Raw genomic sequence first — 26,914 nt, forward strand, 5'->3', positions numbered from 1 at the left:
TGCTGATGTCCTTGTCCTATCAAATGTCAAGTGTCACTTCTGTGATCAAGTTATGAGATGCTGTGTCTTCCATCTGGCTGGCATTCTCTCTCTGGCCCACTTGCTTAATCCTTCTGCTGCAGCCAACTGACACATGGTAAGATATTCTATGGAGAAGCCCATGTGGGAAGAAACCTAGGAAGGGCTCTGGCCAACAGCTGGTAAGGAACTGAATGAGGCCTGCAAAGAACTGAATCCTGCCAACAACCATATGTGTGAGCTAGGGGTTGAATCCTTCCCAGTCAAGCCTAGAGGTCTGCAGTGGGTTGAATAGTGGCCCCCAAAAAGGTAGGTCCACACCCAAACCCCAGAACCTAGGAATGTGACTTTATTTGGAAAAAGAGTCTTTGCAGATATAATTAAGCATCTTGAGATAAAATCATTCTGGATTACCCAGGTGGACCTGAAATCCAATGACAGAAGTCCTTATAAGTTAGAGAAAAGAGGAAAACACACAAAAAAGAAAGCCATGTGAAGAACTTTCCTTTCTCTCTCTCTCTCTCTCTCTCCTCTCTCTCTCTCTCTCTCTCTCTCTCTCTCTCTCTCTCTCTCTCTCAAGTTCCAAGGGCCCTTTCTTTGCCTCTTGTTTCCTGAGCCCACACAGTCCAGCTGGCTCACTTTTTCTACCTCTGTGACTTTATAAATAAACCTTCTCTTGTATTGGGGGCAGGGGGGTTGGGGAGGAAGACCTATGCAGAGATTGGATCATGCAACCTCAAGGCAAGGAAATGCCTCAAGCCACCAGAAACTTGAAGAGGCAAGGAACAGATTTTTCCTTAGAGCCGTTTAGGGAGCATGGCCCTGCCGCCTCCTTGATTCCAGCCTCCAGAACTTGAGAGAATAAATTTCTGTTACTTTAAGCCACACACTTTGTGGTACTTTGTTACAGCAGCCCTAGGAAACTAATGCAAGGTTAGTACAGCTATAGAAGTTATAATACCCGGTTAAATGGGCTAATTTCCCCTATAAAACAAAAGATCACATTAAGATTTTCATACCAGATAATGGACGAGCCATCTATGCAAAATTAAGCAAAACTGAATTTTCTATTTTGATAAATAAAGCGTACAGATAGGCAAGGTTACTACATAACAATAAAATATATAATAAATAACATAATCTATTGATAGAAAATAAAAAAGGAGATATAATTGCAAGTGAAGACTAATTAGAATATTAATAAAAACACTACAAACTTAAGAAATCCAAAAAAACATAAACAAAGGAGTATCATCAGTATAATAAAGTATTTCAAACAGGCAAAAAGATTACAGAATAATAAAATAAATATCCTTTCACCTAATACCAAGTCTTTTTTTTTTTAATATTTGTATTGATTTCAGAGAGAAAGGGAGAATAAGAGAGAGACAGAAACATCAATTATGAGAGAGAATCATCGATAGGCCGCCTCCTGCACACCCCCGCTGGGGACCAAACCCGCAACCCAGGCATGTGCCCCTGACCGGAATCGAACCCCGGACCCTTCAGTCTACAGGCCGACGCTCTATCCACTGAGCCAAACCGGCCAGGGCAATACTAAGTCTTAATAAATCTTGACATTTGGCCAAATTTAATTCAGGTTCTTTTTTAAAGAAATAAAATATTTCAGACATAATTAAAGCCTCTACCTGACCCCTTTTTCTTCCCTCCCACTTCAAAGGTGACCAGTGTTTCAAAGTCAAGTATGTGTATTCAAAGCCAAGTATTCACATGTATGTGTTTAGACATAAGTAATAGTATTATTTGATGTATTTAAGTTTGATACACATACAGCAATTGGCTGTATATTTATTCCACTATTTTTTACTAAATATGTTTTTGAGACTTACTTATGTTGATGCATGAAATTCTAGTTCATTCACTTTAACAGCTAAAATTCGTATTATTAATCTCCCGTTAGTGATCATTTAGGTTGCTCTTCAACTTTTGCTGTAACAAGCAATGCTACCTCAAACTTTCTTACACATGTCTCCTCATACATATACTAGAGTTTCTCCAGAGTATAGTTCTAAAAAACAATTACTCAGTGCCCATTCTTTTTAAAAACTTTATTACAGTAAAAGTGTATTCCCATAATTAACAGGAGAATCTCAATGAAGGTAACCTTAAGATACTTTCTGTAGAAAAAGACTAAACTCTGAATTCACTAGTTTTAAGTAATCTCAGCGTGCCTCGTTAGCAAAGTCATTTAGAGCAAAAAGCAACATGTCTCATTAATGAGAAATTACCTGTGTGATATTTTTAGAAGACATAATTGCCTGATTATAGAATATGCGGCCAAAGTGATCTCGGTCTGGAAATATTTCTGCTTGTCGAGGTAAGTTTGCACCTCCTGAATCAACTGAAGACAAAGGAAATGAAAGAAATAAGTACATCTCTATGAACAAAATGTGCTCCACACAGGAACACTTGTATCAATGACAGTATCATTTCTTAATCACATTCACAAATGTCTTTTTAAACTATTCTACAGCATCTTTCTCTAATCCCCCAATGCAGCCAAAAGGATTCACTATTTTCCTCAAATCCATTAGGCTCTCCTACTCTGTGCCAAATTCCCTTAAAATGTGTAGTGTGCTCTCTCCTTTGAGGACCAACTAAAGCCCCAGAAACGCTGTAAATGCTTAACCAGTTCAGCTAAGAAACTGTCTTTCCCTCTTTTTCACTCATACAAAAACCACCTACAGACGTTGTGACAATTTATCGTATAATGCACTTTCTAGTATTGTTTTCACTGCAGATTAGAGTAGTGGATAAGAATGTCAGCTGAGTTCAAAACAGAGCTTGGTGACTTCATAGCTTTATGATAGGTGTACTTCCTACCCATTCTATGCCTCGGTTCCCTCACCTGTAAAATGAAGATAACAGTAACTATTCTATTTTATGTGTAGTGTGCTCTCTCCTTTGAGGACCAGCTAAAGCCCCAGAAACGCTGTAAATGCTTAACCAGTTCAGCTAAGAAACTGTCTTTCCCTCTTTTTCACTATTCCTCAGAGTTCTTATTGGGATGACATGAAATAATGTGTGATATACTTAGTTCAACACATACTGTGAGTGCACATAGTAGAACCACAAAAAGTTAGTCCCATACCTATTAATCTTGCCTACAACTATAAATAAGTATTTTATTATTATTTGATACATTATATCTTATTTCCAATCATTACAAGAGGGCTGAAGACAAGGACAGCATAATACTCTTCACTGCAAATAGAACCTCATTTGCTGTGTTCTATTTATACAAAGTATATATACCAGGCAAATCTTCCTTCCCAGAAAAAAAATATCCACATCAGTACCTGGTTCAAATCCTTACATAAATGAACAATATATCTTGGCATTTAACAAAACTATACCAATATCCAGAAAGTAGCAATTTTATACTGCCTTGCTTTTATGTTCTTTTTGAAATACCCATAGATTTAAATGTATTTTAAATATAAATGTACAAGTACTTTCATTGAAAATTAAATTTCCTTACTAGACTTAATCAGGTGATCACTTCATAAGGTATATAAATGTCGAATCACTATGTTGTAGACCTGAAACTAATATATAATATTGTATGTCGACTGTAATTGAAAAATAAATTTTAAAAAATTTAAATTAAATTTCTTTAAATTTTATCTGCTCAATTTATATACATACATGGCCCTGGCTGGGTAGCTCAGTTGGCTGAAGCATTGTTCGATATGCCTTGCAGGTTCAATCCCCAATCAGGGCACATATGAGAATCAACCAATAAATGCATAAATAAGTAGCACCAAAAAAACCAATGTTTCAGCCCGTTTGGCTCAGTGGATAGAGCGTTGGCCTGCAGACTGAAGGGTCCCAGGTTCGATTCCGGTCAAGGGCATGTACCTTGGTTGCTGGCACATCCCCAGTAGGAGGTGTGCAAGAGGCAGCTGATCGATGTTTCTCTCTCGTCGATGTTTCTAACTCTCTATTCCTCTCCCTTCCTCTCTGTAAAAAATCAATAAAATATATATATTTTAAAATATTGTATAAACAATGTTTCTCTCTCTCTCTCAAATCAATAAATTTTTAAATAGTTTATTGATTTTTTTTTAAAGAGAGAGGAAAGGAGAGAGAGAGAGAGAAAGAAACATACATGTGAGAGAGAAACATTGATCGGCTGCCAAACTGGGGATCGAGCCTGCAATCCGGGCATGTGCCCTGACCAGGAATCAAACCAGCAACCTTTTGGTGCATAGGACGACACCCAGCCAACTAAGCCACACTGGCCAGGGTTAGAATCAATAAATTTTTTAAAAAACGATATATATACTCAAGCATTTAACATAGTAACTCACACTCAAGAGATCAAAATATAGTTTCAACCCATTAGGGTTAACAGAAAAACAAAATATACAGAAGACAAAAAAGCACACATGTTTAGAGAAAAAATTGGCATAAACCAAAATACTGTCAGGGGTTATTCCTCAATGAAGGCGTTATTATGGGTAGTCCTTATTTACATTTTCTCCCAGAGTTCCCAACCAAGAACATGCATTTCTTTTGTAATTATGAGAGAAACCAATAGTTTTTTTAAACACTCATTGATAATGTCATATAAACAGGAAAATATTTCACCAGCTAAAAATAGTTACTTGCCCAAGTAGATGCAGGGGAGCCTGTTTTCCAGTGCAATTTCTTGCGCCCGTAAATGTTTCTTCACAGTCACTGGGTAGTAGGTACCGCCTTTAACAGTGGCATCATTGGCAACAATCATGCATTCTACTCTGAAAGGCAGAAATTTCATAGGAAAGAGAGTATGAGAGATTTATTTATTCACAATTAAAGAACAATTACAAAACATTCCAAGATACTCCAATGCTATTTTCAACTTCTAGTACCTACGACCAATGACAGTCATTAGTAGACAATCTTAAGTTATAAAAGCAAGCTTTAATCACAGTTCACATATTCGTTTATATAATAGAAAATGATCACTTTTAACAAGAGCCATCAGTCTTATATTAGCAGTGAAAAACTAACAACCTAAGCCACATTTCATAATGGTTATTTGAATGAAAGGGTCCTAAAAATATAATCTATAATAATAAAAGCATAATATGCAAATCGACCAAACGACCTGACAGCAGAACGACTGACTGGACAACCTTCCAGACAAACACGCTATGATGCGAACTGGCGCCAGGCCAGCCAAGGCGGGTGCGATGCAATTGGTCAGGGACCCCACCATTGCCCCAGATCACCTCGCAGAGGGAGGCCCAGGCCACCCTCTACGGGGTGATCAATTGGGGGGGGAGGGGGGAGAGAGGGGCCTCCACGATCGATCCCCCAAGGAGGGAGGCCCAGGCTACCCACCCAGCAGCCACAAAGGGAGGCACAGGCCACCCAGCTGGCAGCGCTACAGCAGATGGGTGGGGCCTCCCTCTGCGGGGCAATCAACCTGGGTGTTCCATGACCAATCGCCCCACAGAGGGAGGCCCAGGCCACTGGTCAGCGACGCTGTGGCAGGTGTGCAGGCCAGCCAGCGATCACCCTGCAGAGGGAGGCCCAGGCCAGCCATGCCATCGAACCCCACGCCTGTTGCGCAGGGAGGCAACGTGAGGACCACACTTGGAGAACTACTCCTCTAAACAGTGGTTTTCACCCTAGATATGAAGAGATCACCTGTGGAGCCTGGGAAACCACACAAGTGGGGTTTAGAGAGTAAATAACTTGCCCAAAATCAAGCCACTGACTCAGCTTTGACCTCAGGCAATTGGATTCTGAGCCCAACACAAGTACATTTGATTGATGCCAGTTATTGGTATGTGTTCCTCCACCTTCTCATCAGAGCCCTGTGCCTTTGAGGAGGAAACTGGTCTTGCAAGGCGTGTCAGGCCATAAAAACTGTGAACAATGCACTGCCCTGGCAGTGGGGGGGTGAGGGGGAGGTCATTATCGCTGGCCTCAGGACAGATCATCGGATATGGCCTTCCTGTAAGCCCATGAAAGGGCACAGAACCATATCTGCAAGACAAAGACCCCAGAAGGTTATAAAAAGTGAAGCCCTCCGCGTGTTTCTTCACTCTGATTTGGAAATTATTCCCAGAGTCCACTAGTGTTAATAAACAGGGTCCCTCCCTTTCTCTAGGAAGCGTGCTTGGTATTTCTTTGGTCTTCTGCAACACCTTCAGGGGAGGTGCAGCTATAGCCATTCACCACTGTTGCAGAGCTGACTGAAGACATTCCTGGTTTCTATTCTAAAAGCTAAGATTTTTACCCCCTTTAATTTTTGTCTCTAAAGCTCTATAAAGGAATCTGCATAGGAAGCCTCAGTCCTAAATAATATCAACAGCATAAAACTTGAATGCTAATATGCAAAGCTGTGAGTGCTGCATGCCCGTGCCTGGTTAATGTTCCTGACCCTCGATGTTGCGTGTAAGTAGAATACTCACCCTGATACTCTCCCAATGCCTGTAATGATGCCACCTGCAGGGACCTCCTCATTCTCATATAACTGGTAACCTGCAAACTGGGATAATTCCAGAAATGGAGACCTGAGAGGAAGAAAGGATGTTCCTTGAATTAATGTCATTTTTTTAAAAAAGCATATTTAAAGAGTTACACATGGAGGGAAGACTTTTTTTCTTTAATGATCCAATGTTTCAAATATGCATATTGTATATAAAATCTACAAAAAGAATATTTAAAACAAAACCTAATGTGAAAATTTCGGGGGTTTATATGGTATAGTCATACAATAGAACACTAGGTACTTACTTTAAAAGATGTTTACAAATGTGTTTATTATTATAGAAAGAGCATAGCACCTAAAATGTATGTAGTACTGACTATGTGCCAGGCTGTCTTCTAGGACTTTCAGAAACCTAACTCATTTACTCCTAAGAACTACCTTCTCAGGTGGATCCTATTATAATCCCATTAACTGATGAGGAAACTGAGACAGAGACTAAGTCACTCATCTAAGTCAGTAGTAAGTGGCAGAGCTGGGTTTTAATAACCAATCTGGGACCACGGTTTTTGTTTGTTTTTTGTTTTTAACCACTAGCTCTTACTTAAATGTTTAAGATATAGTAAGTGAGGGGTGGGGAAAGGGGGTTAGAAAACCCACATTTAGTATGATTCTATTTTTCTTTAAAAAATTATGTCTAATACACATATTTTTGAAAACGGTCTAGATGGATATATACAAGGTATTAGCAGCGTCGTCTCCAGTGTGAGTGTGAGAGTGTGTGTGTGTGCGCACGCATGTCACAAAATATACTTTGGTAGTCTTTATTTCCTTCTCTCCAACCCCACATCCACCTAATCCAATCCTTCAGGAAACGCTGTTGGGTTAGCTTTGTCTTAACAACAAACCCAGAAACTAACCTTCTCATCATCCCCACTACCAGTACCTAGTCCAGTCACCATCCTGTCTCCCTTGCATCACTGCAATCGCTCTCGAACTGGTCTCGGTGCTCCCACCTTTGCTGCACACAGTCACGACACAGCAGCCAGAATAACTCTTTTCAAACGTAAGTCAAATAGATCATAATAGCTCCACATTCAAAACCCCACAAAAACTTCCCATTTCTCTCAAGGTAAGAGATGACATTCTTACCCTAGCCCACAAGGTCTTATGGAATTGGACTCCATTTCTACTACTTTCCTTCCACCCCAACCACACTGGTCCCTGGTTCCTGGAGCAGATCAGAACATCCGGCACATTCCCACCTCAGGGCCTCTGCGCTGGCCATTGCTCCTCTGTCTGCAACCCTCTTTCCCCAGATATGTTTAGGGTTATCTCTCTTCACTCTTTCAAATCTTTGTTCAAATGCCACCTTCTCAATGAGGCCTACCCTAACCACCTCATTTAAAACTGCAACTTGACCTTCATCTTCTCCCTTACTCTAGTCTACCTTTTCTTCCTGCCGTGATAGTTACCACCTCCTAACAAAATATAAAATTATGACATTTATCATTTATTTTCAGTCTCCTCCTGCTGCAATGTAAACTCCAGGTGGGCAAGGATCTTTGTTTATTTTATTCTCTGATATATCAGCAGCACCTACAATAGTAGCCTCCTGATAAACATTTATTGTTGAATCTTACAATAACAACCAAAATTTAAAATCATCTATTTACAATGGTGTCTAAGGAAGTCCCATGGAATAGAGAGCACTGAGTTGGCACTTGGGTATATACCAACCCTGGGTCCAGAAGGCCATCAACTCTTTCCCTGGCTAACAGTTTTCCTCTGGATGTGTGGCGTTCTTTGGCTTTCTCACTACCTCCTATAATAAAAACAGGATTAGATTAGACAGACACGCAATAATAAGGTCTCCATATAACTTAATGCCAGAAAAACATTTAACACTTAGTCCACAATATAGAGCATTTAAAAGTTCAACATATGCTGTGAGAAAAGGCGTATTTTTCAGATCATTCATTCAACTTACAAACTGACAGTTTTCTAAAGTAAATTAATAGGCATTTATTTGTTTGTTTTTTAATCAGTCTATCCCTATTGCAATATTATCTACATACTAGAGGCCCGATGCACAAAATTTGTGCAAGAGTAGGCCTTCCTTCCCCTGGCTGCTGGCACCAGCTTCCCTCTGGCATCCAGGACCTAGGCTTCCCTCTGGAGGCTAGCAGGCACCCAGGACCCAGGCTTCCCTTGCAGCCCTGGCTTCATCCAGGAGGTCATCCGGAAGGACGTCCAGTCTAATTAGCATATTACGCTTTTATTATCTACTAGAGGCCCAGTGCATGAAATTCGTGCAAGGGGGGGGGGGGGAGGATGTCCCTCAGCCCAGCCTGCACCCTCTCCAATCCGGGACCCCTCAGGGGATGTCTGACTGCCGGTTTAGGCCCAATGTGGGATTGACATCCCTCTCACAATCCAGGACCGCTGGCTCCTAACCGCTCACCTGCCTGCCTGCCTGATCACCCCTAACAACTCTGCCTGCCTGATCGCCCCTAATCGCCTCTGCCTTCCTGCCTGATCGCCACTAACTGCCCTCCCATGCCAGCCTGATTGCCCCTAACTGCCCTCCACTGCCAGCCTGATCGCCCCTAACTGCCCCCCGGCTGGCCTGATCACCCTAACCACCTCTGCCTCAGCCCCCACCACTGTGGCTTTGTCCAGAAGGAGGACTGAACTACCAGAAGATGTCCAGTCTATGCAGTCTAATTAGCATATTACCCTTATATTAGTATAGACTAGAGGCACGGTGCACAAAATTCGTGCACAGGGGTGTGTGTCCCTCAGCCCAGCCTGCACCCTCTCCAATCTGGGACCCCTCAAGGGAGGTCCGACTGCCAGTAGGATCGGGCCTAAATGGGCAGTCGGACATCCCTCTCACAATCCAGGACTGCTGGCTCCCAACTGCTCGCCTGCCTGCCTTCCTGATTGCCCCTAACCGCTTCTGCCTGTCAGCCTGATCACCCTCTAACCACTCCCCTGCCAGCCTGATTGATGCCTAACTGCTCCCCTGCCAGCCCGATTGCCCCTAACTGCCCTCCCCTGCCAACCTGGTCACCCCTAACTGCCCTCCCCTGCAGGCCTGATTGCCCCCAACTGCCCTCCCCTGCAGGCCTGATACCCCCCAACTGCTCTCCCCTGCAGGCTGGGTCCCCCCACAACTGCCCTTCCCTGCAGGCCCAGTCGCCCCAATTTCCCTCCTCTGCCGGCCTGGTCACCCCTAACTGCTCTCCCCTGCAGGCTTGATCACCCCCAACTGCCCTCCCTTGCAGGCCTGGTCCCTCCCAACTGCCCTCCCCTGCTGGCCATCTTGTGGCAGCCATCTTGTGTCCACATGGGGGCAACCATCTATGACCACATGGGCGCAGCCATCTTGTGTGTTGGAGTGACAGTCAATTTGCATATTATTCTTTTATTAGATAGGATAGAGCAGTGGTCGGCAAACTCAGTCAACAGAGCCAAATATCAACAGTACAACAATTGAAATTTCTTTTGAGAGCCAAATTTTTTTAAACTTAAACTTCTTCTAACACCACTTCTTCAAAATAGACTCGCCCAAGCCGTGGTATTTTGTAAACGAGCCACACTCAAGGGGCCAAAGAGCCACATGTGGCTCGCGAGCCACAGTTTGCTGACCACGGGGATAGAGGCCTGGTGCACAGGTGGGGGCCGGCTGGTTTGCCCTGAAGTGTGTCCCAGATCAGGGTGGGGGTTCCCCTGGGGCGTGGGGGGGCCTGGGCAAGGGGCCTGTGGTGGTTTGCAGGCCGGCCACGCCCCCTGGCGACCCAAGCATAGGCCAGGGCCAGCTGGAAGCAGGTATCTGGGATTTATTTATCTTCTATAATTGAAACTTTGTAGCCTTGAGCGGAGGCCAGGGCCGGCCAGGGTGGGCAGGAAGCTTGGCTTCCTCCATCACCGGGGGCAACCCAAGCCTCCTGCTCACTCCAGCTCTGTGGAAGCCGCTATCTTAGTTGGGTTAATTTGCATACTTAGCTCTGATTGGCTGGTGGGCGTAGCAGAGTGATGGTCAATTTGCATGTTTCTCTTTTATTAGTGTAGATAATAATAAAAAGCATAATATGCTAATTAGACCGAACAGCCAAACAACCTTCCAGACAACCTTCCGGACGAAGCCAGGTCTGCGAGGGCCAAGGCAGCCACTACGGCTGTGAGGGCCAAGCCCCTTGCACGAATTTCGTGCATCGGGCCTCTAGTTATAGATATAAAAGCCTAAGCAACCATTACGACCAAACAACCAGAACGTCCGATCAATCAGTTGCTATGATGCACAATGACCACCAGGGGGCAGATGCTCAACATAGGAACTGCCCCTGATGGTCAGTGCACTCCCACAGCCAACCTCCCCCGGTCCCTCACCCTGTCCAGCAGCCCCCGGCCAGCAACTGGCAGGCTCCCAGGCCCCAGCCAGCAGCCGGCAGGCCCTGGCCAGCCTGGCCCCAATTGGGACTGGGTGAGACGGCCCCAATAGCCTCTGATCGCCAGCCAGGCTGGGGCACTGGGTTGCAGGTTCGATCCCTAGTCAGGGTGTGTGTGGGAGGCAGCCAATCAGTGGTTCTCTCAAACACTGATGTTTCTTTCTCTCTCTCCATCTCCCTTCCTCTCTCTCTAAAATGAATAAAAAGATATATTTTTTTTAAATAAGTGTTTACCTAGTCTTATTTTCTGTGCTCGTTCGTGGAGTTCATTTACTAGTGCTTTCATCTGTTCATAGTTTTCCTAAAACAGAAACAAGGAAAGAGAGTGATATTAGAAAGCAATTACATTTTTTATCAAAATAAGGGTTAAGAAGAATATCACGTGCCAACCCATCCATGGTATCTCCACACTGTGCCAGCTCATCCATGTGGTCTCCATGCTAGGCCATTCAGTTGTATGGAAAGATTAATTCCTGCCTGTAGCTTTGCTCAAGCTCTTCACTACCATCACCCGCTCTGGTCCATCTATCCAAATCACACCCCCTTATAAAGCCTGATGCATGTCCCATTTCATCGCCAACACCATTTCTGGCCACTCCTACTCACTTTAACATCTTTCTTCCTTACACTCCTACGGAGTTTAATTGACCTCTATTTCATTTTCTATTTTAAAAAATATAAGTCAGCCCTAGTTGGTTTGGCTCAGTGGCTAGAGTGTCAGCCTGTGGGCTGAAGGGTCCCAGGTTTAATTCTGGTCAAGGGCACATGCCCGGTTTGTGGGCTCGATCCCTGTGTGGGATGTGCAGGAGGCAGCCGATCAATGATTCTCTCTCATCATTGATGTTTCTCTCTCTCTCTCTCCCTCTCCCTTCCTCTCTGAAATCAGTAAATTCCTTCATTTTTAAGGGTTAGAATGACATCTTTATTTTTTTCTGCCCTGTCTATAACTATTCTGAGGAGATTCTAACCAATGCAGAAATACTTGTTTACTGACAAATTACACTAAAAAAAAAAAAAAAAGCAGCCCAGGGTTTAGAAAAGTGGATTCTATTTTATGTTTATAAAAGAATAAAATTCTATGTTTGTATATGTTTAGAAATTTTCTAGAGTAATACACAAAAAATAGAAAAGAGCAGAGGAAACTAACTTTCAACCTTATGTTTTGTAAATTTTGTTTGATCAGCACATGACTTTAAAACAATACTTACTTAGCTAATTATTTTTGAAAATTCAGAGTTTAATCTGCTAACACATTTTGTTCTTCATAATGTGATTAACACATCTGGTGATTTAATTCCCTTTCCGAGACACAATGCTAAACAGCTTTCCAGCTACTCAAAATTAGATGAATTTACAGATATAGTTCCATTATTTCCTATTTTCTATAGAGAGTTCCTGAGGTCATGGAACAATTCTCCTTTGTCTGTTTAAAAGTGAAGAAAATGGCCTGTGTGGCTCAGTGGTTGATCGTCAACCTATGATCCAGGAGGTCACAGTTCAATTCTAGTCAGGGCACATGCCCATGTTGTGGGCTCAATCCTCAGTAAGGGGCATGCAGGAGACAGCGAATCAATGATTCTCTATCATCATTAATGTTTTTATCTTAAGGAAAAAAAATGTTTTTAAAAAACCCTACAAAATGTTTTTTTCAGTGATATTATTTGGGGCGAATTCCCAAGCAAGTCCATCCAGTCATTATGACATACTCAACAGCACTGGAAAAGGGAGGAATAGACAGGTTACATTACAGCAAATTAAAGAGAGGAGGGGTTTCACTATCATGTTCAGCAACCCGTTAGTGTAGTTTGTTGTCATTGTTGTTAACTTTCTTTCACAGAAATTATCAAACATATACAAAAGCAAAAGACTAGTATAATGAAATGTACCCAATGCACTTCAACAATTATCCATATATGGTCAAAGTTGTTTCCTTTATGGCCCTCAAATTATTCTGAAGAAAATCCTAGACATAGCATCTGATCTATAAGTATTTCCAAATCTCTAAAAAGATGAGGAACACTATCCCTATCAATAGTCTATTAACCCTTTGCACCCACTTGTTTTCTCGATTCCTTTATTCTACTCAGGATTTAATTTTTTAAATACCCCAGATTTTACAAAGAGCGGCAGTAGAATAAAAAACTGGAGTTTCCTTTCATACAAACTTATTTATTTGGATTTTTTTATATTTCAAATTATTGATACATTCAAAGAGTATAAAAAGAGCTGCTACCGATGCTAACCGTGTCGAGTCACACTCGACATCCGAGTGCAAAAGGTTAATATTGCCCTAGCTGGTTTGGCTTAGTGCAGTGGTCGGCAAACCGCGGCTCGTGAGCCACATGCAGCTTTTTGGCCCCTTGAGTGTGGCTCTTTCACAAAATACCACATGCGGGCACGCACGTACAGTGCGATTGAAACTTCGTGGCCCATGCTCAGAAGTCGGTTTTCGGCCTGGGCGAGTCTATTTGAAGTGGCGTTAGAACACTCAAGGGGCCAAAGAGCCGCATGTGGCTCACGAGCCGTGGTTTGCCAACCACTGGCTTAGTGGATAGAGCGTTGCCTGTGGACTGAAGGGTCCCGGGTTCGATTCTGGGCAAGGGCACATGCTTGGGTTGCAGGCTTGATCCCCAGTGTAGGGCATACAGGAGGCAGCCAATCAATGATTCTCTCTCATCATTGATGCTTCTCTCTCTCTCTCCCCTCTCCCTTCCTCTCAGAAATCAATAAAAATATATTTTTAAAAATTAAAATAAAATAAAAAACCTATTATAGATTTTTATATATATACTAGAGGCCGAGTGCACGAATTCATGCACCAGTGGGGTCCCTTGGCCTGACCTGTGGGATTGGGCTGAATCTGGCTCTCTGCATCCCTCAAGGGGTCCCAGATTGCGAGAGGATGCAGGCCAGGCTGAGGGACCCCACTGGTGCATGATTGTGGGCCAGGGAGGGACGTGGGAGGTTTGCCAGCCGGGGCAGGACCGCGGGAAGGCACCAGGGCATGCCCGGCCTGTCTTGCTCAGTCCCGATCGGCCAGACCCCAGCAGCAAGCTAACCTACCGGTCAGAGCGTCTGCCCTCTGGTGATCAGTGCACGTCATAGCAAGCGATTAAATGGCCTTAGCATATCATTAGTATATTAGGCTTTGATTGGTTGAATGGATGACCAGACACTTAGCATATTAGGCTTTTATTGTATAGGATAACTTGTAAAGATATCTTCTCAACTGAAAGATATAGTTGTTTTTTGCAGTGTATTTGAATAGGATCCTATGGGAGGTCCACATACACACAATTGGTTGATATGTTTCTTAAGTCTTTTCTAAAATACTAGAGGCCTGGTGCACGAAATTCATGCATGGGGCGGGGGGATGTCCCTCAGCCCAGCCTGCACCTTCTCCAATCTGGGACCCCTCAAGGGATGTCCAACTGCCTGTTTAGGCCCAATCCCGGGACATCCCTCTCACAATCCAGGACTGCTGGCTCCCAAACGCTCGCCTGCCCACCTGCCTGATTGCCCCTAACAACTTCTGCCTGCCAGCGTGATCACCCCCTAACCACTCCCCTGCCAGCCTGACCGACACCTAACTGTTCCCCTGCTGGCCCGATTGCCCCTAACTGTCCTCCCCTGCAGGCCTGGTCCCCCTCAACTGACCTCCCCTGCAGGCCTGGTTGCCACCAACTGCCCTCCTCTGCCGGCCTGGTCACCTCTAATGGCCCTCCCCTGCAGGCCCGATCACCCCCAACTGCCCTCCCTTGCAGGCCTGATTGCCCCCAACTGCCCTCCCCTGCTGGCCTGATCACCCAAAACTGCCCTCCCCTGGTGGCCATCTTGTGTCCACATGGGGGTGGCCATCTTGTGTGTTGGAGTGATGGTCAATTTGCATATTACCTCTTTATTATATAGGATAAGTTCTACCATCTTTTTTGTCTTGCAATGTTGTGTGTGCCCCAGATTTCTCCCATAGTGCTAAATGCATCCCCACAGTGTCTTTTAGCAAGTTCTTCCCTTGTAGATCTAGAGGCTTGTGGGATTCTTGTGTGCCTTAATATTTTTATTCTTTTTCCCCCAACCCCAACCCCCTCCAGCATCCTACCTGCCAGTCTCCTGCCAGCTTTACAAACTACAGGTTCAAATCTGATGAAAAACAGTTCACATACATACAAAGCCAAGTATTTGTCTTTGTATATAAATCGTACCCAAATCCAGGGATACAATCACTGCAGCCAATAACGTTGCCCAATTTGGAACAGCAGCTAAAGCCGGTTATGCAAGTAATCTTTACCCTAGCTAAGCTAGCCTCCCATTAAAAAAAAATAAAGAAAACTGCCTAGAGGGCATGGCTCAGTAGTTGAGCCGTCAACCTATGAACCAAGATTCCCGATCAGGGCACATGCCCAGGTTGCAGGCTCGATCCCCAGTGCGGGGTGTGCAGGAGGCAGCTGATCGATGATTCTGTCCCATCATTGATACTTCTATCTCTCTCTCTCTCTCCCTCTTCCTTCCTCTCTGAAATAAAAAATATATTTAATTAATAAATCAATAAACAGAACTGTCACTATCAAGCCTTTGTGAAGCACACAGTGGGTAGAAGTGAGAGTGGGCAGCACATATTACTGGTCTTACATGAACGACCAGGAAAATTAGGCAGGGACAAACTGGATTGTGGTCAAGGCCCCTATGTGCCATCTCCCATCCAAGGCACGGCTTTACCTTTGTTCCCTTGGTATGGGTTTTTGCACTAAAAGTTTACTACTTGTAGCTGGAGGTCCCAGGAGATATGGCTGCACCTAAGTGAAGTCTTTTAACATCCAACATAACTTAAGAAGAACGCACCCACTCTCTCCAAGCTATTTGTTATCTGTGGCAGACAGTATTAACTGTTTATCCCATGTTCATTCTTCCCACTTTCCTTGATGATGGAATCCCAATTTTACTCAAAGTGGCAACAAGCCTAGCTGGGAAAGTAACATATCCTGGCCTTCCTGTGCGTAGACATGTGGCTGTGTGACTAAATTCTAACCAATAAAATATAGGAAGCAAGTATGACTTCTAGAAAGGCTCCTTCAAAAGAAGTCAAGTAGATGAGTCCTTTTGGAACTCAGACATAATAGTTGGCAACCATCTTAGACCATGAGGTAAAATGTATTACTTGTTCAAAATTATTCCTCCCCTCCCACCTTTGCCAAGGTTCAGTGTGATATTATACTTCCCCACCCCACAGTCCATGAGTCTGCCCGTATTACTTGTTTTGTCCAGGGGAATGTGGGCAAATGTGACAGGGTACCAAATGCAAGCAGAGGCTTGAACCTTTTGCACTCGGATGTCGAGTGTGACTCGACACGGTTAGCATCGGTAGCAGGAATCGAGAAAAAAGCAAGCGAGTGCAAAGGGTTAAGAGTGACAAAGTGTTGCCATACTCTCCTCTTGTGCCCCCACCTTCCATTATGAGAGGAGCATTCCCCAAGTAGCCACTGCCCCTTCAGGCTGGGTCCTGGAATAAGAAACAGGTAGAACAAGCCCTCTTGATACACCAAGGTTTCGGGTTCTATCCCCAGTCAGGGCACATACAACAACCCATGAATGCGTAAATAAGTGGAACAACAAATAAATATCTCTCTTTCTTTCATCAATAAATAATAATAAATTTAAAAAGAAACAGACCTTAACTGGATGCACTGCTCAGAGCAGAGCTGCCAACAACCAACCCACAGATCCAAGAGCAAAAAATAAGTTCCTGTGGGTGGAGGGATTGAGCAAAAAAGAAGAAAACTCATGGATACCAACACCAGTATGCTGAATGTGGGGGGAAGGGGATGGAGGGAATAAGGGGGGATAAATGGTGATGGATAAGGACAGAGACTTGCCTTGGGGTAGTAAACACACAATACAGTGTACAGATGACGTGTTGTAGAACTGTGCACCTAAAACCTATATAATTTTGTTAACCAGTGTCACCCCAATACATTAAATAAAAAGGAAATCAATACTTATTTCGGACACTAATATATTGGGATTGCTTGCTACACAGCATTACTGAAGCAAACACTGGCTAAATAAAGATCATGAGATGACCTTGAGGAGAGGAGAAAAAGCATCAAGAGTTAGTATTTTTGCCCTGGCCAGGTAGCTCAGTTGGTTGAAGCGTTGTCCCAGTTCGCCAAGGTTGGAGGTTCCAACTCCAGCCAGGGCACATACAAGAAGCATCAATACATGGGACAACAAATCGATGTTTCCTTCTCTCTCTCCATTCCTCTCAAATCAATTTAAAAGGAGAGATAACAGGGGACAGACTGAAATTTTCCAGCCCTGAGCTTTCAAAAGCTGCAAGTTGTTTCTTTGACCTTGTAATAGCTCCCAGTTCCAAGAAAAGCCATTCAAAGATACTGCGGGGTATTTTCTATTAACACAACCAACTATTTAAAGTCTGATAAGCACAACTTCCAAGGTTAGCTGTCCTAGGCCAGTGATTCCCCAAACTGGCTGCCACCAAGGGCTTCATTAACCATGTAAACACCAGAGACCCAAAAGGTCCAGGGAGGAGCTTAAGGCAGCTGTGTATTCAACAAGCTCCCCAGCTGACAATGCTAGGCCAGGATTTGAGAACCACTGATTTCAAAAATACAAAAAACAGTGCCAATGCTAAAAGTGAACGAAAGTGTATTTGTTTTGGGATTTTTTTTTTATTCTTCAATCTTCACGACCCCTTAGTGCATCCCAGAATCATTACTGAGGCCGCAGAGAAAAGAATAGCAGCTGTTCAAGTGCGTCCACCTGCCTCCGAGTGCGGTCAGCACCGCGTCCCGCGGGCCTGGCACCAGCGGAGGTGTGTGTGGCAGAGGAACTCGCAGGCTCGCCGGGGGCTCCTGGCCCAGGCCGCTCACCCAGCCTACCTGGTAGAGGGCAGAGCCCGAGTCGGGCTGGGTGCCCAGCGTGGCCACCGCCTCCCCATGATAGGCGCGCGGTCCGGGGGCAGCAGCGCGGGCGCAGCGCCACAGCGCTAACCTCACGGTGGCCCACATGGCAGCGGACACTGAGCGAGGGAGGAGCACGAGAGAGATGCCGACCCGGAGCCGGTGCGCCTCTCGCCCGCTTTCTCGCTAAGGGCTAAGGCTCAGCTCCGGTTCTGGCAGCCTCAACCAGCCTGATACACCCCTGATTCTCAGGCCGGCCCTCACACGTGCCTACACACGCCGCCCGTGATTGGTAGGCACTACGTGCCACGCCCCCAACCTCAGCCAATAAAAGACAGAGAATCAGCCCCGCGAGACCCTGTCGTATCGCGAGCCCAGGACGGGGCGAGCGTCCCTTGGCCATCCTGCTTCCTCCTGCGCGGAGCTGGTGAACTGCCATTGGATTTCCTTGTTCTCGGTTTCACTTTGTTTTCTATTGTGCTTTATTCTTCCTCTGCTAATAAACGGGTATTCCAAGACTTGAAAAATCTTATTCTTATGTGAGAGATGGGAACTGGGCAGGCATTAAGCTGCCCTAAGAAAACTCTTTAGAGGAGATATTTATTCAACAAAAGTTTCTTCCGTGTCTTGTGTATCAGGTGCTCTTCTGGCCCTGGGGATACAGTGGAGAACAAAGTGCCTTCTTTTATAAAGCGGAAATATAAACAAGCAAAAGTAAAAATTCTAATAGTGATAAATTGCATCTTAGATGTACAATTTAATTCACTTCTAAAACTTTAATATAACAAATCTGGGCTTCCTCACAATCCCTCACCCACTACAATGAGAAAAAAATCTAGTGCGTTTAAGTCTTTGATTTTTGTATACAGGATTAGATAACGGTCCAACTTGATTCTTTTGTATTTGTATTTTCATTTTCCCTAACACCATTGTTGAAAAGACTGTCCTCCCATTGAATAGTCTTGGCTCCATTGTCAAAAAATCATTTGAGCATAGTATATGCGCTGGTTATTTTCTGGGCTCTATAATTCTATTCCTTTGATTTGTATGTCTTCCTCTATGCCAGTGCCACACCGTTATGATTACTGTAGATTTATAGCAAGTTTTGAAATTAGTGTGAGTGTTCCAGCTTTGTTGTTCTTTTTCAAGAAAGACAATGGCCTGGGCTTCAGAAACTGGGTACCCAAACCAAGAAAGATGGGTAGGGAATTCACAGAATAATGGCAAAGGGAAGTCCCAGGAAGTCCCATTCTATACTGCACTTGGAGAGTTATGAAGCCACTAGTCCAGATTAAAGCAGGAAGAAAGAGCTCCAGAAAGTTTTCCAGGGGGAAAAAAGAAAATTTATCTGACAGTATAACCATGTGGAAAATTACAAACAGGCATTTAACAGGCTTGCTGGGGGGTGTAGGAAGTTAAGTCACGGGTTCAAAAACAAACCAAACTAAAAGCAAATGAAAAAGTGAATTACTAACTCCAAGAAAAACAAAAATTGTAGCAGAAAGGAAATATCATCTTAGTACATTATGTGATACAGCAGTGAATAATACAGTGAAAATAGTAAATATGGTTTAACCCCAATATGGGAGAAAGCAGGAGGGAAGTGGGAAGGGGAGAGTTGTAAGAAAGCTAAACTTTTAAAAATTTATTTATTGATTTGAGAGAGTAAAATTAATTTGCTATTCCACTAATTTATGCATTCATTGATTGATTCTTGTGTGGTTGATTCTTGTATGTGCTCTGGTCGGAGATCAAGTCCACAATCTTGGCGTATTGGGATGATGCTCTAACCAGTGGTTGGCAAACAGCGGCTCTCGAGCCACATGCGGCTCTTTGGCCCCTTGAGTGTGGCTCTTCCACAAAATGCCACGTGCAGGCACGCACGTACAGTGCGATTGAAACTTCGTGGCCCGCCCATGCGCAGAAGTCCGTTTTCGGCCTGGGCGAGTCTATTTTGAAGTGGTGTTAGAACACTCAAGGGACCAAAGAGCTGCATGTGGCTCGCGAGCCTCGGTTTGCCGACCACTGCTCTAACCAACTGAGCTACCAGCCCAGGACAGAAAGCTAAAATTCTTATCTACCATAACAAAAAGTCAATTGACAATGACTAACATTCATAAATTAGAGATAGAATAATCATTTTTAGAAAAGTGTAATACCAGAACAGCTTGTGTAAAATCTTATAGCACTACTTAACTTTTTAAGCCATGTGTATTACTTAATTTAAAAAAAAAAACATGCAACAATGCATATCAAAAGGTTAGTACAGTACCTAGCATAGTTGGTAGGTTCTTATTTTGAAAAGTGACAGGTTTTTAAAAATCTGGGCAGGGGGGAATGAAGGTAAAAAAGTCAGTGAGTTTAATACACAAAATCTGTGCTATGAAGTATTTTCCCTTGCTACAGGCTGGCCCCAATTTAGCTTTGCATTCAAAAGTAAACAACACAAGGATTCACACAGCCCATAAAAAATTTTAAGAAAGCAGAACAATTCAGCGGAAGCCGAATTATTCCAGGCACTGAGATCAAAGAGAAGTATCTACTATAGATTCCTCTAGGTAGAATATTGGATGATCAAGTCTACAACTTCATTGTAGCAAAATTAATTTCTTTAAGCTTTTAAACTCTTTCACATAATGTCCCTAAACTTGAGTAGACAAAACAATGTAGTTCCTATTCATAGCTCTTTTTTTTTTTTTTTAATTGACTTTTTCAGAGAAAGCGGGAGAGAAACATTGGTAGGCTGCCTCCTGCACGCCCCTTACCAGGCATGTGTCTTGACCTGGAATTGAACCGGCCATCTTTCCGTGCACAGGATGATACCCAAGCAACTGAGCCAGGGCTCATACATAGCTCTTTAATGATCTGACAAAAATCCAAGACAAAAATTTTGTGTATCCGGAGAAATTACTGAACTACCCCTTTAGGGAAGTTTCTACAAGTATTTCTCCCAACTAAATTTTTGGACCAATATTTTGCCACTATCCATTTCAGAAATTCAGATTTATATTGTATCTAGGACTAACGTTTCCCATTTCCTCTACAGAAAAACAAAGTGGGAAGAAAAAAAGAATAAGAGATTGAGCTCTTATACCCAAAAATTTATTATACAAAGAGTAAATAAAAAAGCAACTCTTTAGATGTATCCCATGTAGGGAAAAAAATATTCTTCACAGTATGCATATAAGAAAAAATATGAATTCTTCCAGTTTTACAGTTGGCCCTCCATATCCGTGGGTTCCACATCTGCATTCAACCAACTTCATATTCAACCAACTGCAGATCCAAAATATTCAACAAAAATAGTTATGTTGTTGCTGACATAGCTAGCCTAGAATGGTTGCATCTATACTGAACATGTACAGACTTATTTTTCTTGTCATTACTCCCTAAACAATACAGTATAGCAACTATTTACTTAGCATTTACTATGTATTAGGAATTACAAGTAATCTTGAGATGATTTAAAGTATATTGGAGGATATGCATAGGTTATATGTAAACACTATGCCATTTTATATAGGGGCTTGCGCTTCCTCAGATTTTGGTACCCATGTGGGGTCCTGGAACCACTCCCCAGAGATACCAAGGGATGACCGTACTATATTTTTACAGAAGAAAGAAAGTATAAGCTGTAGTGAAAACTTCTAGTTTTAGTTAACTAAACATTAAGAAAAGGACACAACAAAAATAATATAAAATAACTTTTATTTACATAATTTATATCTGTAGAACATAATTGCTTTCTTTAAAACAAGAAAATTTACAAATGACAGATATTGCTTTTTTGTCAAAGACTTCTTCAAGCAAGATAGTATGTATACATGGTCACTTCTATTTCAACTAATATAGTGGTAAACAGTAGATATATTTTTATCTGTGCCTCAATTATTTACCAACAAATTAGTCTTTTAATCCATCATGTTCACCATTTGCTAAGATGTAAGTGTTCAGGAGGAAAAATCAAGAAAAAATAAAGACCTTTATAATCATATCTCCTTTAAGATTCATAAAATACAAATTCTTCCCAACATCATCTTTACATGAATTGGATTAAATATAGGTCCAAACACGTCTTTCTACCTTAAAAGGTAAATAAATACACTGATTAAGGTTCTCTTTCTCCAAGATTAGTTTTAAGGATATAATAGTAGGGTAATTTAGTTGGGTGACTTGATTCTCTATTACAATAAATGCCCAAAAGATAAAATTAATCCTTATACAGTAAGAAGTTACATCTTTCATAAAATTAATTCACTGCAGATGAACAACAGACAGACATTAACAAAGTTAAAGCATAAATGTTATACAAGAGGTAAAATAATAGTTTGATTGTGGCAACCTAACACCCAAATTAATATTAATCAAATGATAGAAACCTTTTCAGAATAAGATTTTTAAAAAGTTATAAAAACAAAGCATTAAAATAGCAATGTGATTTACTACCATGATTCTTGTGATCACATGAAATAAATAAATGCATACCTACAGAGAATTTCCACTCATATTTATATAGATCCTCCTTTATGAAAAAGTTAAACTATAAATTTCACTACAATAAAATGAAATGTTCTATTATCAATTGTTTTAATAAATTAGGATTACTGTTGTACTTCCTCCTGAGCCATATCCTATTTACTAACGAACTTGAAAATTGTCCTCCATTTTTTTCAATATACACACACAACTATCTAGACATTAAAATATCCCCCCATGAAATACTGATCATTCCATAATGCAATCAATACTTTTGTTAGGCACAACTTATAACTTCAATGACAAAAATATCTCATAGCTAAAGACATCAGCACCTTAAGGTAAGAAAATTACTGTCTCACACAGAGGGTCAAACTAAAATCGCAATCCAGCCATGTCCATCATTTAAGTATTGTCTGTGGCTATTTTCAACTGAAATGGCAGAGTTGAGTAGTTGCCACAGAGGCCATCTGGCCCAAACAAACTCAAAACTATTTTGCGAAAAAATATTTCTGACTCCTGACTACTTTTTTATCACCTCAGGGTAAATCTGCTTTTTGAGAAGTTTAATTGAACTACACCGAAGATTTACTTGGGTGAATAATAGAATTACATATGTAAATCACAAAATTGAAAACAACTCAAATTCATATTGATAATCACTGACTTAATAGTCTTATTTTCTGTTTTTAGTATCACCATTATGTTCTGTACTTAAAGGCCTAAATATTCCTTAAGCAGAATTTAATGGGGGGGGAAACTATTAAAAAAATTATTTTTCTTTAAAAAGGAATGTGTGTGTGTGTGAGTGTGTGTGTGTGTGTGTGTAAAGGAGATTGAGTTTTGTATGGAAATTTGCCTCATAAATGAAGGTAAGGTGTTTTCTTTTCCATACAAATCCTGAGATTATCCAAGAAATAAGAAAAACAAAACATTCACAGTACAAAGTCAATATACTAAAACTATGAGAAAAAATGTATTCAAAACATATACACTATCCAAATACTTTTAGTTACATCACTTTAAATATCTTTAAAATTAAAGAGGGAAAGGAGACAAATTGTTAATGCCTTCTTTACCCATATCTGATGGGTGAAAATAATTAAAACTGAATATTCTTTTAAATAAAGTTTTTAAAAATAAATAAGCTTTTTGATGTTTCATCTTTATAAATAATAAGTTTAAATACTAGTTCTTCAATTAGGACTAATGTTAACATGAATTAGAAAAATACATATTTTTCAGTCAGTCAAATAGCTGATAATAGAAAAGTTTTTAACAATTGACTTTCATATACTTAGAGGCAACTGAAAAGGCCTAATCACCCAAAGAAAAATCCAAACAGAAAGAACCTTCACAAAAGTAGTTTGCTAAATGTTAAATATAATCCACCTCCAAATACATCAGCACTGGGATTTATACAGACATTTATCGGCGAACAACATTCCAAAATGTCCATGTGTTTTCAGTACAGGAAGAGTCAAATGTAAACAAGAGGTACTATTTCTGTCTGAAAAAGCAGTCTTAAATGCTTGGTAATTCCAAAATGCTGAATCAGTCAGAATAAAAGGAACCTTAGAAATGTTTCCCACTGATGATGAAAACTTCTAATCAAGCTCATTAAATACTCAAAATCAGCATAAAGAAAAACAAACATGATGCTGTTTAAGTCAGGAAATCCTAGACTTAAAAAAAAACTTTCATTCTGTTTTATCCACTTCAATAAAAATATCACTAAAGAAATATTCAGAGACTGTGTTTGGCTCTTCTTCAAGTGCCTGTTTGTGGACACTTTTACATTCTTCTTTTGGTAAGGAACGATCACAAGAAACCTAAAAAGATAATAAAAATAAGTATGCAATATAACATTTGTATATTGGTAATGGCAATCTAAATTGGTATCTGTTTCAAAAGCAATCTAGCATAAATATATATTCGCTGATCTAATAATTTCATTTCTATGCTATTACATTATGAAAATAATCCTAAACACAGTAAGTTTTGTGAATAAGACAGCATTAGTTATAATAAAAGAACATGACATGATTACGTTAACTGAAGTCTATCCATGATCCATTACATCAACCTAATTTCAATGAAAAAATTTAAACAATAGAAAAACATAACATTAAGTCTAAAATGACAATATCTTTATTTTTTAGGTTTTTTTTCTTTATTGATTAAGGTATTATATGTGTCCTTATCCCCCCATTGCCTCCCCTCCCCCCGCTCGTGCCCTCACCCCCCTAGTGTCTGTGTCCATTGGTTAGGCTTATATGCATGCATACAAGTCCTTTGGTTGATCTTTCCCCCTTCCCCCGCATCCTCCCCTGCCTTCCCTCTGAGGTTGGATGGTCTGATCAATGCTTCTCTGTCTCTGGATCTGTTTTTGTTAATCAGTTTATGTTGTTCATTATATTCCACAAATGAGTGAGATAATGTCATATTTATCTTTCTCTGATTTATTTCACTTAGCATAATTCCAGGTCCATCTATGCTGTTGCAAATGGTAGGAGTCCCTTCCTTTTTACAGCAGCGTAGTATTCCATTGTGTAGATGTACCACAGATTTCTAATCCATTCATCTGCTGATGGGCACTTAGGCTGTTTCCAAATCCTAGCTATTATAAATTGTGCTGCTATGAACAGAGAGGTGATATCTTTTCTAATTGGTTTTTCTACTTTCTTGGGATCACTGGGTCAAATGGGAGTTCCATTTTAGTTTTTTGAGGAAACTCCATACTGTTCTCCACAGTGGCTGCACCAGTCTGCATTCCCACCAGCAGTGCACGAGGGTTCCTTTTTCTCGGCATCCTTGCCAGCACTTCTCGTTTGTTGATGATAGCCATTCTGACAGGTGTGAGATGGTACCGAATTGTCGTTTTGATTTGCATCTCTTGGATGATTAGTGACCTTGAACATGTTTTCATATGTCTCTTGGCCTTCTGTATGTCCTCTTTGAAAAAGTATCTATTTAGGTCCGTTGCCCTTTTTTTTATTTATTGGATTGTTTATCTTCCTTTTGTTAAGTTGTATGAGTTCCCTGTAAATGTTGGAGATTAAACCCTCATCGGAGATAACATTGGCAAATATGTTCTCCCATGCAGTGGGCTTTCTTGTTGTTTTATTGATGGTTTCTTATACTGTGCAGATGATTTTTATTTTTATGTAGTCCCCATTTGTTTATTTTCTCTTTAGTTCCCATTGCCCTAGGAGCTATATCAGTGAAGATATTTCTTCGGCATGAGATTTTGCTGCCTGTAGATTCCTATAAGATTTTTATGGTTTGTTTCCCTGCTTACGTTTAAGTCCTTTATCCATTTTGAGTTTATTTTTGTGTATAGTGTAACTTGGTGGTCTAGTTTTGTGGGTTTTTTCCACATGTATCTGTCCAATATTCCCCAACACCATTTACTGAAGAGACTGTCTTGACTCCATTGTATGATCTTGCCTCCTTTGTCAAATATTAATTGAGCATAGTGGTTTGGGTCGATATCTGGGTTCTCTATTCTATTCCATTGGTCTATGTCTGTTCTTGTGCCAGTACCAGGCAATTTTGAGAACAGTGGTTTTGTAATATAGCTTGACATCTGGTATTGAGATCCGTCCTACTTTGTCCTTCTTTCTCAGGATTACTGCAGCTATTCAGGGTTTTTTTTATTCCAGATGAATTTTTGGAGAGTTCTTTCTATGTCTGTGAAATATGCCATTGGTATTTTAATGGGGAGTGCATTGAATCTATAGATTGCTTTGGGTAGTATGGACATTTTAATGATGTTGATTCTACCAATCCATGAACATGGTATGTTCTTCCATCTATTTATGTCTTCCTCTATCACATTTTTCAGTGTCCTGTAGTTTTCCAAGTACAGGTCTTTTACATCGTTAAGTTTATTCCTAGGTATCTTAATTATTTTGGTGCAATGGTAAATGGGATTGTTTTTTTAATCTCTCTTTCTGTAAGTTCACTATTATTTTATAAAAATACCATAGATTTCTGGGCATTAATTTTGTATCCTGCTACATTGCCAGACTCACTTATTAAGTCTAATAATTTTTTGATGGAGTCTTTAGGGTTTTCTATGTACAGTATTATGTCATCTGAAAATAATGACAGTTTTCCTTCCTCTTTTCCAATCTGGATACCTTTTATTTCTTCTTCTTGTCTAATTGCTATGGCTAGCACTTCCACTACTATGTCAAACAGGAGTGGTGAAAGTGGGTATCCTTGTCTTGCTCCTGTCCTTAGGGGAAATGGTTTTAGTTTTTGGCCATTGAGTACGATGTTGGCTGTAGGTTTATCATATAAGGCTTTTATTATCTTGAGGTATAATCCCTCTATTCCCACTTTCCTGAGGGTTTTTATCAAGAAAGCGTGTTGGATTTTAACCAATGCTTTTTCTGCATCAATTGATATGGCTATGTGTTTTTTAAAAAATATGGAATGCTTCACAAATTTGCATGTCATCCTTGCACAGAGGCCATGCTAATCTTCTCTGTATCATTCCAATTTTAGTATGAGTGGTGCCGAAGCAAGCACTACAATGACAATATCTTAATAACCAGTATAAAAATAGACATGAAACAAAACCATACCCAAAG

At 41.3% G+C, this 26,914-nt stretch overlaps 2 protein-coding genes and 1 non-coding gene across 3 annotated transcripts in view; all 3 read right to left on the reverse strand.

Moving 5' to 3' along the window:
- Nucleotides 1-18,052, reverse strand: part of MCCC2 (methylcrotonyl-CoA carboxylase subunit 2) — a 53,869-nt gene extending 35,817 nt beyond the window's left edge. Inside the window, exons 1-6 of the mRNA XM_054715178.1 lie at nt 17,817-18,052; nt 11,155-11,221; nt 8,207-8,291; nt 6,450-6,551; nt 4,654-4,781; nt 2,268-2,380 (exon numbers count right to left, since the gene is read on the reverse strand). Coding sequence (XP_054571153.1) covers nt 2,268-2,380; nt 4,654-4,781; nt 6,450-6,551; nt 8,207-8,291; nt 11,155-11,221; nt 17,817-17,945 — 624 coding nt within the window. The 5' untranslated portion in view covers nt 17,946-18,052. The remainder of the gene's footprint in view (nt 1-2,267; nt 2,381-4,653; nt 4,782-6,449; nt 6,552-8,206; nt 8,292-11,154; nt 11,222-17,816) is intronic.
- A 3,482-nt stretch (nt 18,053-21,534) lies between these two features.
- The window catches only part of BDP1 (B double prime 1, subunit of RNA polymerase III transcription initiation factor IIIB), a 96,264-nt gene continuing 90,884 nt past the window's right edge, over nt 21,535-26,914 (reverse strand). Inside the window, 1 exon segment of the mRNA XM_054715179.1 lies at nt 21,535-24,145. Within this exon segment, the coding sequence (XP_054571154.1) occupies nt 24,014-24,145 (132 nt within the window). The 3' untranslated portion in view covers nt 21,535-24,013.
- Nucleotides 26,746-26,852, reverse strand: LOC114230193 (U6 spliceosomal RNA). Its single transcript, XR_003616055.2, has one exon. It is a non-coding gene; the product is annotated as a U6 spliceosomal RNA (small nuclear RNA).

Source organism: Eptesicus fuscus, chromosome 4, assembly GCF_027574615.1.
Source record: "Eptesicus fuscus isolate TK198812 chromosome 4, DD_ASM_mEF_20220401, whole genome shotgun sequence".
Lineage (NCBI taxonomy): Eukaryota > Metazoa > Chordata > Mammalia > Chiroptera > Vespertilionidae > Eptesicus > Eptesicus fuscus.